Source organism: Rhincodon typus, chromosome 39, assembly GCF_021869965.1.
Source record: "Rhincodon typus isolate 14 chromosome 39, sRhiTyp1.1, whole genome shotgun sequence".
NCBI classification, from domain to species: domain Eukaryota; kingdom Metazoa; phylum Chordata; class Chondrichthyes; order Orectolobiformes; family Rhincodontidae; genus Rhincodon; species Rhincodon typus.
Window position 1 is genome coordinate 17624520 of NC_063370.1, and position 13101 is coordinate 17637620.

At 42.7% G+C, this 13101-nt stretch overlaps 1 protein-coding gene across 1 annotated transcript; it reads right to left on the minus strand.

Moving 5' to 3' along the window:
• Positions 1-1569: 1569 nt before the first annotated feature.
• On the minus strand, positions 1570-9984 carry bloc1s3 (biogenesis of lysosomal organelles complex-1, subunit 3). Its single transcript, XM_020513927.2, has 2 exons — positions 9899-9984; positions 1570-2930 (listed from the first exon to the last, which is right to left on the minus strand). The coding sequence occupies exon 2, from the start codon at positions 2915-2917 to the stop codon at positions 2336-2338; it is 582 nt and encodes a 193-aa protein (XP_020369516.2). The 5' UTR covers positions 2918-2930; positions 9899-9984; the 3' UTR covers positions 1570-2335.
• Positions 9985-13101: the final 3117 nt, after the last annotated feature.

Here is a 13101-nt window from a genome sequence, read left to right on the forward strand (position 1 = left end):
CTATTAAAGGAAGTAGCTACAGAGACAATGAATACAATGGTGTGATCTTCCAGGAATTATTTCATGTTGCAAAGAAATTAATTGTTTGCATATCAGGAAAGACGTAAACGATACAGAAAATGCATTTCAAACATAAAGCACAGCCAATTAATGCAGTGAGAGCTTCCCAAAATTTCTCCCATTGTGAGAGTTGGAAATTGTGAGAAATGAGACAAAGAGGGGGAGGGATAAGGAAGTCAGTCACAGAGTATGAGGGAGACAAACAGGAGGCTGGAAGAACACAGCAGGCCAGGCAGCATCTGGAGGAAAGGAGCAGTCAACGTTTTGGGTATAACCCTTCTTCAGGGCTGGCAGTTATAGCTGAAACGTTGACTGCTCCTTTCCTTGGATTCCAGCATCTGCAGGTTTTTTTTTGTCTCCAAGAGTGTGAGGGCCTGTCAGAGAGGTAGCACAGCTGGAGCACAATGGTAGTCATTGCTGCCTCAGAGCTTACAACTTCACTGGGGGTCCTGGTTTACTGGATACAATTCATTCCTTTTTTGTGTTTTGCAAACAGCAATGGTTAGAAATTTGTTCAGCTGGTTCTTTTGGAGATGTAACAGAAATAAAAGTATGAGAGCTAACAAAACCTTGTGACATGCAGGGCGGGTGCTTGATTGCTCCATAATAAATGAAGCCTAACAAATTTATGACTGCACAGGTTTGAAACACAATCTTTGACATCAATCTGTTGACAAATTGTTAATTGGCATTATTCATTTCACTTAAGTAGTCAGCACTTTAATTTTGATAATCTGAACTAAAATAGTACAGGTGAAGGGATTTAATGCAGTCAATCTTTCAAGTAATAAAGCCAAGTGTTTGCCAGTTCTGAATGTGATATAATTCGATTACCACAAACATGGTGAGGTTACTCAGATAGTGGACAGCAAAATTCCTCCAGGCTGAGTCCTGCAGAAGGTCAGATTGGATAAACTTAGACATTACAAGCTGAGTTATTTTTTTTAAATTCTTTCACGGAACATGGGCATTGCAGGTTAGGCCAGCATTTATTGCCCATTCCTAATTGGTGGTGAGCTGCCTTCTTAAACCAGTGTAGTCCACACGAGGTTATTGCACAATGCTGTTAAAGGAGGTGTTCCAGGATCTTAAGCCAGTGATAGTGAAGCAAAGACGATACACTTCCAAGTCATGATCGTGAGGATTATGGTTAGGATTTTTGTAATACAGGTGTACCTAGACCCAAATAGCAGAAATTTGAGGTGGCAAATCACCACCATCTTCAAGGGATGGGCAATAATTGCTGGTCCAGTCAGAAAACCCCACATTTCCTGTTTAAAAAAATCCTCAGTTTGTAATGTCCGAGTTCGTTTGACCTTGAGTACTATTGCTCAGCCTCCAAAGCACACTGCTGCACCATTCATCTCAAGGCATTATTTGTCAAGCTGTAGCTCTGTGCCAAACAGACCCCGTAGAAACAACAGCTATCAAGAGAAAACGGTTCATGTGGTGACAGCATTAACTTTATAAATTATGTTTTTCTTCCAGAAACACTCAACCACCATAAAGAAAAGTGCAAAATTGTTTTACTGGTAATATTGAGAATCTTTTAAACAATTATATGAAGGCGGTTCCAGTTCATTTCATAATATCACAGAGAATATCCATTATGACATAACATTAATTCTCTTTCTGTGACAAATCAGTCTAGGACTCGATAATATTTAATCAGTAGACCTGCAGTTAAACCTACTGCACAGCTGTCTCACAGCTTGTCAGTTAAACATAATAGAGAGGGTGTTAACTTTTTCCGTCTTAACCTGCAGAAACAACACCTAAAGATGCTGGCCATTCAAAACATGCTTTGAACTATAACATATTCAGATAATTACTAGTATGTAGTAATAATGAGAACTAGGAACCATTTTAGGTGATGATTCAAGATCATGATCTGAGATTTGAGATAACTGTGATGTAAACTGGAGGTTTTCCAACCTTTGGTGTATTAGTACAACATAGTAAATGAGCCCAATGATAACACTGGTATAAATTAAACCCTATACTCACAAAGTCCTAGAATCATACCACAAGTAGGCAGGAAACATGACAGTCAGTGGCAGGTAGCAAGATGATACAAGTTAAATTCTAACAGACTTCCTGAGTTCAGCCTACATTAATCCCTCTTGAAGTGGTTCTAACATTGACTTGAGCCACTTCTACAATCAAACAAATTGCTGTATTAGTCAGAGTTTTAAATTTTCCTGAAACACTCGGTTCTTTAAAAGGCCTGGGGATTCAATCTGCACTAAGACTTCAACTATCTGTACAAACAAGCTCAAACTTGCGCTAGCCTAGTTGCTGTGGGGGGGATCTGGACGTCAGGGAGTAAATTACAGCTTGTGATTATATCCATCTTTTCTGTCACAGATCTCAGATCATCCAAAATTAAGCGAATACTGTGCGATGCATTAATTATCCCGTTCTGGGTGTTGCTCAGGTGGCTGGTGGCGATTCGGATCTCCTTGGTTGCACTCTCATACATCTGCTTCACTGCCTGTTCCACATTCTGGTGAAGACGCCCATTACTTTCCCTCAGCTTCTGTTGCAATAAGGTACTATAACGCCCTTGGTGGCGAATCTTCACAGCTGGTTTCTCCTCTACCGCTGTCAGGATGTCTGACTGCTCCTCCCGGATCACTATCAGCGGTGGCAGGCCACGCTGAATGGCCTGCTGGATATCGTGCACCGCTGTTGCACAGTCTTCCTCCTCCTCTTCAGTTTCCGATGCTTCACCAGCCACTTTGGTTCCAGTCTGCAAGATAGCTGCCGGTGCGGAGGATGTTAGATACAACTCCTCCTCCGAGTCTGTCTCAGATGCCTCTCCCTGAATAATGGTCTGATATTGTGTGGAAGTCATTTTTTTTGCTCACCTGAGGAACAGAACACATGACTGTTATTTTTTGCACTTAATAATATTTCCTTGCAATTCAACTTCCTCTTAGAGGAATGTATAGGATCATTGAATCCCTACAGTTCAGAAAGAGGCCATTCAGCCCATCAAGTCTGAACAAACTCTAAGAGCATCCCATCCAAACCTCTACTCTATCCCTGTAACCCACATTTACCAAGGCTAATCCATCTAGCCTACACATTCCTGGATGCTACAGACAAATCATTTTGGCCAATCCACCTAACTTGCACATCTTTCGACTATGGGAGGAAACTGGAGCACATAAATGAAAACACAGGGATAATGTGCAAACTCCATATAGACAGTCACCCTTAGGTGGACTTGAACCTAGGTCCCTGGTGCTGTGAAGCGGTAGTGCTAATCACTGAGCTACTATGCCATCCAGTGTAGATAAATGTAGGTACTGTATACAACGATCTGGATCATTGTCGTCCCCTGGACAGTTAGAATCACCTGGAACACAAGGGTTTGGAACTGAATTTCCAAGATGATCCTTCTCGGCCTCCCCAAACTGGTGCAAATTTCAACTTTCCTCATCTTTCAGGGAGTTGTGTGGTTTTATAGAGTCATGGAGTCACAGAGATGTACAGCATGGAAACAGACCCTTCAGTCCAACTCATCCATGATGACCAGATATCCCAAATTAATCTAGTCCCATTTGCCAGCATTTGGCCCATATGTCTCTAAAGTCTTCCTATTCATGTACCCATTCAGATGCCTTTTAAATGTTCTTATTGTACCAGCCTCCACCACTTCCTCTGGCAGCTCATTACACTTACCACCCTCTGCATGAAAAATGTTGCCCCTCAGATCCCTTTTAAATCTTTCTCCTCTCGGCTTAAATCTATGCCCTCTAGTTTTGGACTCCGGACTCCCACACCCTGGAGCAAAGACATTGGCTTTTCACCCTATCCATGCCCCTCTTGATTTTATAAACTTCTATAAAGGTCACCCCTTGGCCTCTGATACTCCAGGGAAAACAGCCCCAGTCTATTCAACCTCTCCCTATAGCACAAACCCTACAACCCTGGCAACATCTTTGTAAATCTTTTCAGAATCCTTTCAAGTTCACGATATCCTTCCTATAGCAGGAAGGCCAGAATTGCATGCAGTATTCTAAAAGTGGCCTAATCATGACCTCCCAACTCCTATACTCAATACATTGATCCACAAAGGGAAGCATACCGAACACCTTCTTGACTATCTTATCTACCTGCGACTCTACTTTCAAGGAATTATGAACATCCATTCCAAGGTCTCTTTGTTCGGCAACACTCCCCAGGACCTTATCATTAAGTGTATAAGTCCTGCCCTGATTTTCCTTTCCAAAATGCAGCACCTCACATTTATCTAAATTAAACTCAATCTGCCACTCCTCGGCCCATTGGCCCATCTGATCAAGATCCCACTGTACTCTGAGGTAACCTTCTTCGTTGTCTACTACACTGCCAATTTTGGTATCATCTGCACACTTACTAACCATACTTCCTATGCTCACATCCAAATCATTGATATAAATGATGAAAAGCAGTGGATCCAGCACCGACCTTTGTGGCACACTGCTGGTCACAGGCCTCCAGTCTGAAAGGTAACCCTAAACCACCACTCCCTGTCTTCCACCTTCAAGCCAGTTCTGTATCCAAATAGCTATTTTTCCCGGTATTCCATGCAATCTAACCTCGCAAACCAGTTTACCATCAGGAACTTTGTCGAACGCTTGACTGAAGTCCATTTAGATCACGTCCACTGCTCTGCCCTCATCAATCCTCTTTGTTACTTCTTCAAAAAACTCAATCAAGTTAGTGAGTCACGATTTCCCACGCACAAAGCCATGTTGACTATCCCTAATCAGTCCTTGCCTTTCCAAATACATGGAAATCCTGTCCCTCAGGATTCCCTTCAACAACTTGCCCACCACCGATGTCAGGGTCACCAGTCTATATGTTCCCTGGCTTTTCTTTACTACCTTTCTTAAATAGTGGCACCACATGATCCAACCTCCAGTCTTCCGGCACTTCACCTGTAGCTATCAATGACACAAATATCTCAGCAAGGGACCCAGCAATTACTTCACTAGCTTCCCACAGAGTTCTTGGGTATACCTGGATCAGGTCCAGGGGATTTATCCACCTTTAAAGATGTCCAGCACTACCTCTTCTGTAATATGGACATTTTTCAACACGTTGTTAATCATTTCCCTATGTTCTATATCTTCCATATCCTTCTCCACAGTAAACACTGATAAAAGATACTCCCCCATTTCCTGCAAGTCCTCACATAGGCGGCCTTGCTGATCTTTAAGGGGCCCTACTCTCTCCCTAGTTACCCTTTTGTCCTTAATGTATTTAGAGCCATAGAATAATACAGCGTGGAAACAGGCCCTTCGACACAGACACATCCATGCTGACCATGGTGCCCACTCAGCTAGTTCCAATTGCCCGCATTTGGTCCACATCCCTCTCAACCCTTCTCATGTACCTATCCAAATGTTTTTTTTTTAAGTGTTGCAATTATACCTGCCTCAACCATTTTCTCTGGCAGCTCATTCCATACACACACCACTCTGTGTGAAGAAGTTGTCCCTCAGGTCTTTCTTAAATCTCACCTTAAATCTATGCCCTCCCATTTTCAATTCCCGATCCATGGGGAAAAAAGATATGCGTACATCCTATCTATGCCCTTCATTATTTTATAAACCTCAATAAGGTTACCCCTCATTCTCCTACGTTCCAAGGAATAAAGTCCTATCCTGGCGAACCTCTCCCTATAACTCAGACCTACTAGTCCTGGCAACATTCTTGTAAATCTTCTTTGCACACTTTCCAATTTAACTATAAATAGGGTGATCAAAACTATACACATTGCTTCAAGTGCAGCCTCACCAAAGACTTATCCAACTGTAACATAATGTCCCAACTCCTATACTCAATGCCTCAACTAATGAGGGCCAGCATGCTAAATGCTTTCTCCACCACCTTGTCTACTTGTGACACTGCTTTCAATAAACTAGGTACTTGTACTCCTAGGACCCTTTGTTCCACAACACTCCTCAGGACCTTACCATTTACAGTATAAGTCCTACCTTGTTTGACTTTGCAAAGTGTAGCACCTCACACTTAGCTGTATTGAACTGCATTTGCCCATCCTCAGCCCAGCTCCCCATCTGATCAAGATCCTTCCGTAACTTTTGATAACGTTCCTCACTATCAACGATATCTCCGCATTTTGTATCATCTGTAAACATACTAACAATGCCTTTTACATTCACATGCAGATCATTTATGTAAATAACAAACAACAAATAATAAAGGTCCCAGCACTGACCCCTACGGCATACCACTAGTCTCAGGCCTCCAGTCTGAGAAACAGCCTTCAACCATCACCGTCTGCTTCTTACCATCAAGTCAATTTTGAAACCATTTAGCTAGCTCTCCCTGGATCCCATGCGACCTAACCTTCACGAGTAGCCCACCGTGCGGGACCTTGTCAAAGGCTTTACTAAAGGCCATATAGACGACATCCACTGCCCTACCCTCATCTATCCTCCTGGTTACCTCTTTGAAAAACTCAAAAATTTGTTAGACATGACTTCCCACGCACAAATCCATGCTGACTATCCCTAATCAGATCTTGACTATCCAAACGTTGGTTGATCCTGTCCCTCAGTATCCTCTCCAATAAGTTGCCTACCGCTGATGTCAGGCTCACTGGCCTGTAGTTCCCTAGTTTGTCTTTGCTACCATTTGTAAACAATGGAACAACATTAGCCACCCTCCAGTCTTCCAGAACTTCACCAGTGGCTAAAGATGAAGGAAAAATCTCTGCAAGGGCCTCGGCAATTTCTTCCCTAGCCTCCCACAACATCTGAGGGTTTCTCTACCTTATTGCACTTTAAGGCTGCAAACGCCTCTTTTCTGGTAATAGGTATGCTGTCCAAACATCCCCACGTGCTTCCCTTGTTTCCTCAGCATCCATGATTCGCTCCTCCGTAAACACGGAGGAGAAAAATTCATTAAAAATCTCCTCCATCTCCTGTGCTTCCACACAGACAGCCATGCTGATCTTTAAGGGGACCGATTCTCTCCCTAGCCACCCTTTCACTCTTGGTGTAGCTATATAACCTCTTGGGATTATCTTTAACCTTATCTGCTAAATCCATCTCATACTCTCTTTTTGCTCTTCTGATTTCCCTCTTAAGTGTGCTCCTACACTTTTTGCAGTCATCTAGGGATTCACTTGAGCTTGATAGTTCAAATCCAATGTATGCCTTCTTTTCCTGACCACAGCCGCAATATCCCTCGTCAGCCAGGGATCCCTAAACCTGCCAGCTTTTCCCCTTACCCTAACAGGGTCATACTGTCCCTGACTCTTGATGTCACAGTTTTAAAAGCCTCTCATTTGCCAGTTGATCCTTTTCCTTCGCCACTTGATCCTTTTCCTTCAAACAGACTCACCCAATCGACCTCTGCTAGATCCTGCCTAATGGCCCCAAAATTGGCCCTGCTCCAGTTTAGCACTTTAACCTGTGGAACTGTCCTATCGTTTCCCATAAGTATGTTAAAACCAAGAGAGTTATGGTTACCAGACCCAAAGTGCTCTCTGACTGACACTTCAGTCACTTGCCTGACCCGATTTCCTAAGAGGAGGTCCAGTGTTGTACCCTCCTGAGTAGGGCCCTCAACATATTGATATAGGAAACCTTCTTGGACGCATCTGACAAAATTCCACCCTGTTGGGGCCTTTTACATTCTGGGCAGCCCAGTCATTAAGGGGAAATTAAAATCTCCAACCAATACTACTCTATTATTCCTACAGGTATCTACAATCTCTCTACACATCTGCTCCTCTGGTACCCGCTGGCTATTTGGGGGTCTATAATACAGTCCCAACAGAGTGACTGTCCCCGTCTTCTTGTAGAATTCCTTTGGATTCTTCTTAACCCTATTTGCCAAAGCTATCTCATGTCCCTTTTCTGCCCCTCTGATTTCCTTAAGTATATGTCTACTGCTTTTATACTCTTGTAGGGATCCACTCAAGAACTCTGCTGTCTATACCGGATATATGCTTTCTTCTTCTTCTTGACCAAAGCCTCTGGGTGGGGTGGTGACAAACAAGGCATCACAATGTGTGGGATAAGTTGATAAGCAGCAGGTTTATTCTTGTCTGTCATGATTCAGATGCAAACACAGCTAACCAATGAGAGCTGCAAGCTATCCTTCTAACCAGAGCGCGAGCCTTGGAATGATCTTGTTGGCTAGCAGAGTGGTCCAGCGACCCATTCATGTATCTGGACAGACACTGCTTCACAGTTAATATCAGCAACAAACAGATTTTGTTCATGATCCAAAACTTCCAATGAGCAGCAATCAAAATTGAATTGTCACTCCATTCGTTTTTGCCTTGGCCTTAAAAGTAAATTATTCTGCCTCCTGGTAAATAATCCAGAAAGTGTGAGGGTAAGTAGATAGAGGGAAACATTCAAACAGACAATTCAGAACATTCAACAAAAATACATGCCATTGAACTTCATTTTTAGATTAGACAGAGGATCACTTAACGGACATGAAGTAAACAGTAGGCTAAGATATGGCATTTTCAAGTTGGCAGCCTGTGCTTAACAAAATGCTACAAGGATCAGGGTCAGGGGCTCAAGTATTTACACTTTACATTATTTTCTGTCTTAGTGTCAATCATTAATGTATCCTAAGATTATGAATGTGATGCTTTATAAGATGTATGCGTTTCGGCATGGTCTGTTTCATTCAAGCTAAAAATGGATTAGTGAAGTGAGTCGTTCAATCTGTGCTAGTTGTTGCTCAGCATTAGGCCAGGTGGCATGATGAGAGCACAGAGTTACTTAGAAAATACCCACACCTAAAACAAAGGCAAGAACAGCAGGTGCTGACTGTGAGCAGACTTTCTGTCTCTAGGATTTCAGAAAGGAAAGAGTCTGGTTTCAAAGGGAGACAAAGCACTGCAGCTGGTGTGCAAAGTACACAGTCTGTATGCTGCCTTTCTGTGATCTACTCTGCAGAATGCAGGAGGAAGATGGTCTCTGGCTGAAGAGACTCGTGTGGTAATTTAGTGCATTTGGAAGATTTGTCCTGGTGTGATGAAGGGATAGAAGAATTGCCAGAGTGGATCTTCCTGCTAGTATTCAGTTTTGAATTTGTTTCAAAGTTAGGACTTGGCAAAATGCAGAGAAATGAATGCGTCAGCAGCTGGGAGTCAACAGTCAGACTACACAAGGAGAGGTGGACAAATTCACCCCAGAAAAACCATCAGTAAGCCAAGAAGAAGATGGGGGTGGCAAACTCAAGAAATATTGTATGGGGGCAATATTACCATACATTATGTCCCCTCTAGTTTGGGGCTGAACATTTGAAAGCATAGGAAAACAACAGGCAATTTGACTGTACTGGTGAATAAGTATAGAAGACAGAACCAAAGAGGGGTTGTTCAGTGGTTAGCACTGCAGCCTCACAGCGCCAGGGACCCGGGTTCGATTCCAGCCTCGGGTGACTGTCTGTGCGGAGTTTGCACGTTCTCCCCGTGTCTGCGTGGGTTTCCTCCGGGTGCTCCGGTTTCCTCCCACAATCCAAAGATGTGCAGGCTAGGTGGATTGGCCATGCTAAATTGCCCATAGTGTTCAGGGGTGTGGGTTATAGGGCGATGGGTCTGGGTGGGATGCTCCAAGGGTCGGTGTGGACTTGTTGGGCTGAAGGGCCTGTTTCCACACTGTAGGGATTCTATGATTCTATGAAATACAGATTCTGGCTTTCCCACAAAACTGTTCCAGCTCATTCACTGGTATGTTATGTCTCTGCTGCTCCTTCAGACTAAGAAGCTATGATTGTAGGAACAGAACGGATGGTAGGTAGGAATTGGAAGCGCTGGAGAAATTATCCGAGACGACAAAGTACTTGCCTGGAACTTTCCATAGTCTTTGGATCCAGACCTAGTAGGAACAAAGAGAGAGAAAGGCTGATGGCAGCTGATAATACAGAAATAAGGCCAGGAGTAAACATGGAGGAGCCACTCGTACTGAGATCAAAGGCAGCAGCAAGCAAAGAGAAGGTCCGTCACATGTGGTGATGGGTGGGGACTTGGGAGGCAACAGGAAATGATCAATCACAGATTCATTTGGTCTTTCATTAGGTCACAAATTATTTATGCATTTCGCACTGCATCAAATAGTTGAAGTTTGAGATAAATCTGATCTTAGTTCATGATTGTAAACTGAAAATTATATTTAGGGAGCAAACAGACCTTTCTGATAATTTCTGTGTTCTGGTTTTGACCCATTATTGCATGAACCTTATGCCACCACATAAAGGGATTACTTTGCAAAGCAAATTCTAAAATCTAACACTGACACAGAGTTGACATGCTATTTTGATCTGATTAATTCTAGGCTTGAGGTGGGTGAGCTGCAATACATTAAAGAGACTGTTTCCTGACTAGTGCATCTATAAAAAGGAAAACCTTCAGAAAAACTGATCGCAATCATTGTTGTTTTTAGTTTGTTTATTACAATGAATCTTAAAACTTGAAATATTAAACAATTCTTTTAAGTTGGTCACTGGGAAATCAAATATCTTGTAAAAAGTTAAACATGGAATGCAGCAAAGATGATGACAATACAAAGCATGGAGGAAACACAAGTTGTGACGAGTGAACACAGAAGCTGCAAAGAGATATAGACAAGAGTGGCCACCAAGATAGCAGATGGAGCATAGTGTGGGCGATAATGAATATATTTACTTTGCTCTTAAAATTAGAAAAGCAGGCTTTTTAAAAAGGCAAGGAGCTTGTAAATGCGGATGTTGAAAGGAACTTGAACGTACACGTGTAAGGAACACAGGAGTTGAGCATAGGAAGACAAACAGGCAGTTCAGGAAAACAGACAGTTGGCAGCTTAGGAAGACAAAGATGTTGGTCTTTGTTGCAAAGGAGAATTGCAGTAAAAGAATAAATATATCCATGCATCAAGGTGGAATTTAGGTTCATCAAGCCATGGATCAACGTTGCTTCAAAGACTGCAAGAAGGTATGCCAAGAGCAGCACCAGTCATACCCACACAGCAGGTGTCAATCTGGTGAAGCTGCAGTTCTGAGGAAAGGTCACCGGATCCGAAACATTAACTCTGATGTTTTCTTCAGAGATGCTGCCAGACCTGCTGAGCTTCCAGCAACTTCTGTTTTTGTTCCTGCCATGTAGGATTACTTGTGTGGCAAACGTTGCTCTGAGTTCTGCAGTGATGAATGAATGGTGGACAATTACACCATTAAACAACTCTTCAAAAATTCCCATCCTCAATGATTGAGGAGCCCAATACATCAGTATGAAACTGAATCATTGCCAAGCAGAAGTGTAAAGTTGATGATGCACTGACACCTCTCCAAAGTCCCAGCACCACAGATGTCATTCATCAACTATATCCATGTGATATCAAGAAACCAGCTGAAGACACTGAATCCTGTAAAAGCTACAGGCTCTGACAACATTCTAAGAACAGTACTGAAAACTTGTGCTCCTGGGCTTGCCATGCCTCTAGCCTAACTGCTCCAATATAGCATCAACCAATCACCACTCCCCGAGTCTACTGCAAATCAAGAGGAAAGTGATGGGAGTGTTCAACAGTGCTAACAACTTACACTGTTGACTGATACTCAGTTCTACCAGGACTACTCAGCCCTTGACTTCATTACAGATTTGGTACAAGTGTGGTCTAAAGAGTCAAATTCTAGAGGTGAGATGAGACAGTCTGCCCTTTACTAATCTAATACCTGGAATGAGCAAATTACCTTATGAGGAAAGGCCAGACAGGCTAGGCATGTATCCTCTGCAGTTTGAATGAGGCAGAGGCGATTTAATTGAAATAATACCAGATCCTGAGGAGACTTGACCAGGTGGAAATTGAAAGGGCGTTTCACTGTGTGGAAGAATCTAGAACTAGGGCCATAATTTAAAAAATAAGGGGTCCCCCTTATTTAAAACTGAGATAAGAAAACTTTTTTTTTCTCTAAAAGAGTTGAGTTTTTGGAGCTCCCTTCTTTAAAAGGCAGTCATAGAGTCATTGAGGTCAATTGCACCATAAAAGGCCCTTTGGCCATCAAGTCTGCGCTAGTTGAAAACAAGTATCTGACTATTCTAATCCCATTTGGCCCAGAGCCTCGTATGCCTCACCATCGCAACTGCACATCTAAATACTTCTTAAATGTTATGAGGACTTCTGTCTCTATCACCCTTTTAGACAGTGAGTTCCAGACTCTCACCATCCTATTGGTGAAAACATTTTTCCTCAGATTCCCTCTAAACCTCCTGCCTCTTCCTTTAAATATATGCCCCCGGTCACTGATCTCTCCAACAAAGAGAAATGTTCTTTCCTGGGGCCCTCAATTTCATACAATCTCAATCATGTCTCTCCTCAGTCTACTCCGCTCCAAGAAAAACAGCCCCAGTCTATCCAATCTCACTTCATAGCACAGGCAACATTCCCAATAAATCTCCTCTGCACCGGGTCTAGTGCAAACACATCCTCTGATAAAGTGGATTCCTGAACTGCTCATAATGCTCTAGCTGCGGTCAAACCAATATCTTATACTGTTCCAGCACAACATGTCTGAATAGATTGATTAGAAAACATGTACCCTGAGGAAGAGAGGGCTCTTGTGGCACAGTGGTGGTGTCTATACCTCTGAACCAGGAAGTCCAGGTTCAAGTCCTCCCTGCTCTAATAACATCTTTGAAGAGGTTGATTAGGAAAATATCTACCTTAAATATCTATAAATATCTATCCTCATCCATGTTTTGCTGATAAGTGCATAATGTTCAGCATCATTTGAGAGTCTTCAGGTCCTGAAACAGTCTGTGTCCAGACGCAACAAGGTGTACATTCAAGCCTGAGCTGATAAATGGCACGTAACATCAGTGTCACACAAGTATCAGGCAGTGACCATCTCCAACAAGAGAGACTCTAACCATCATCTGTTGACATTCAATAGCATTACTATTTCTGAATGCATCACGGTCAGCATCCATTAAACAGAACCTGAAGTAGACCTACTATATAAATACTGTGCCCTCAAGAACAGGTCCGAGATTAGCAATTCTGCAGCAGCAGTAGA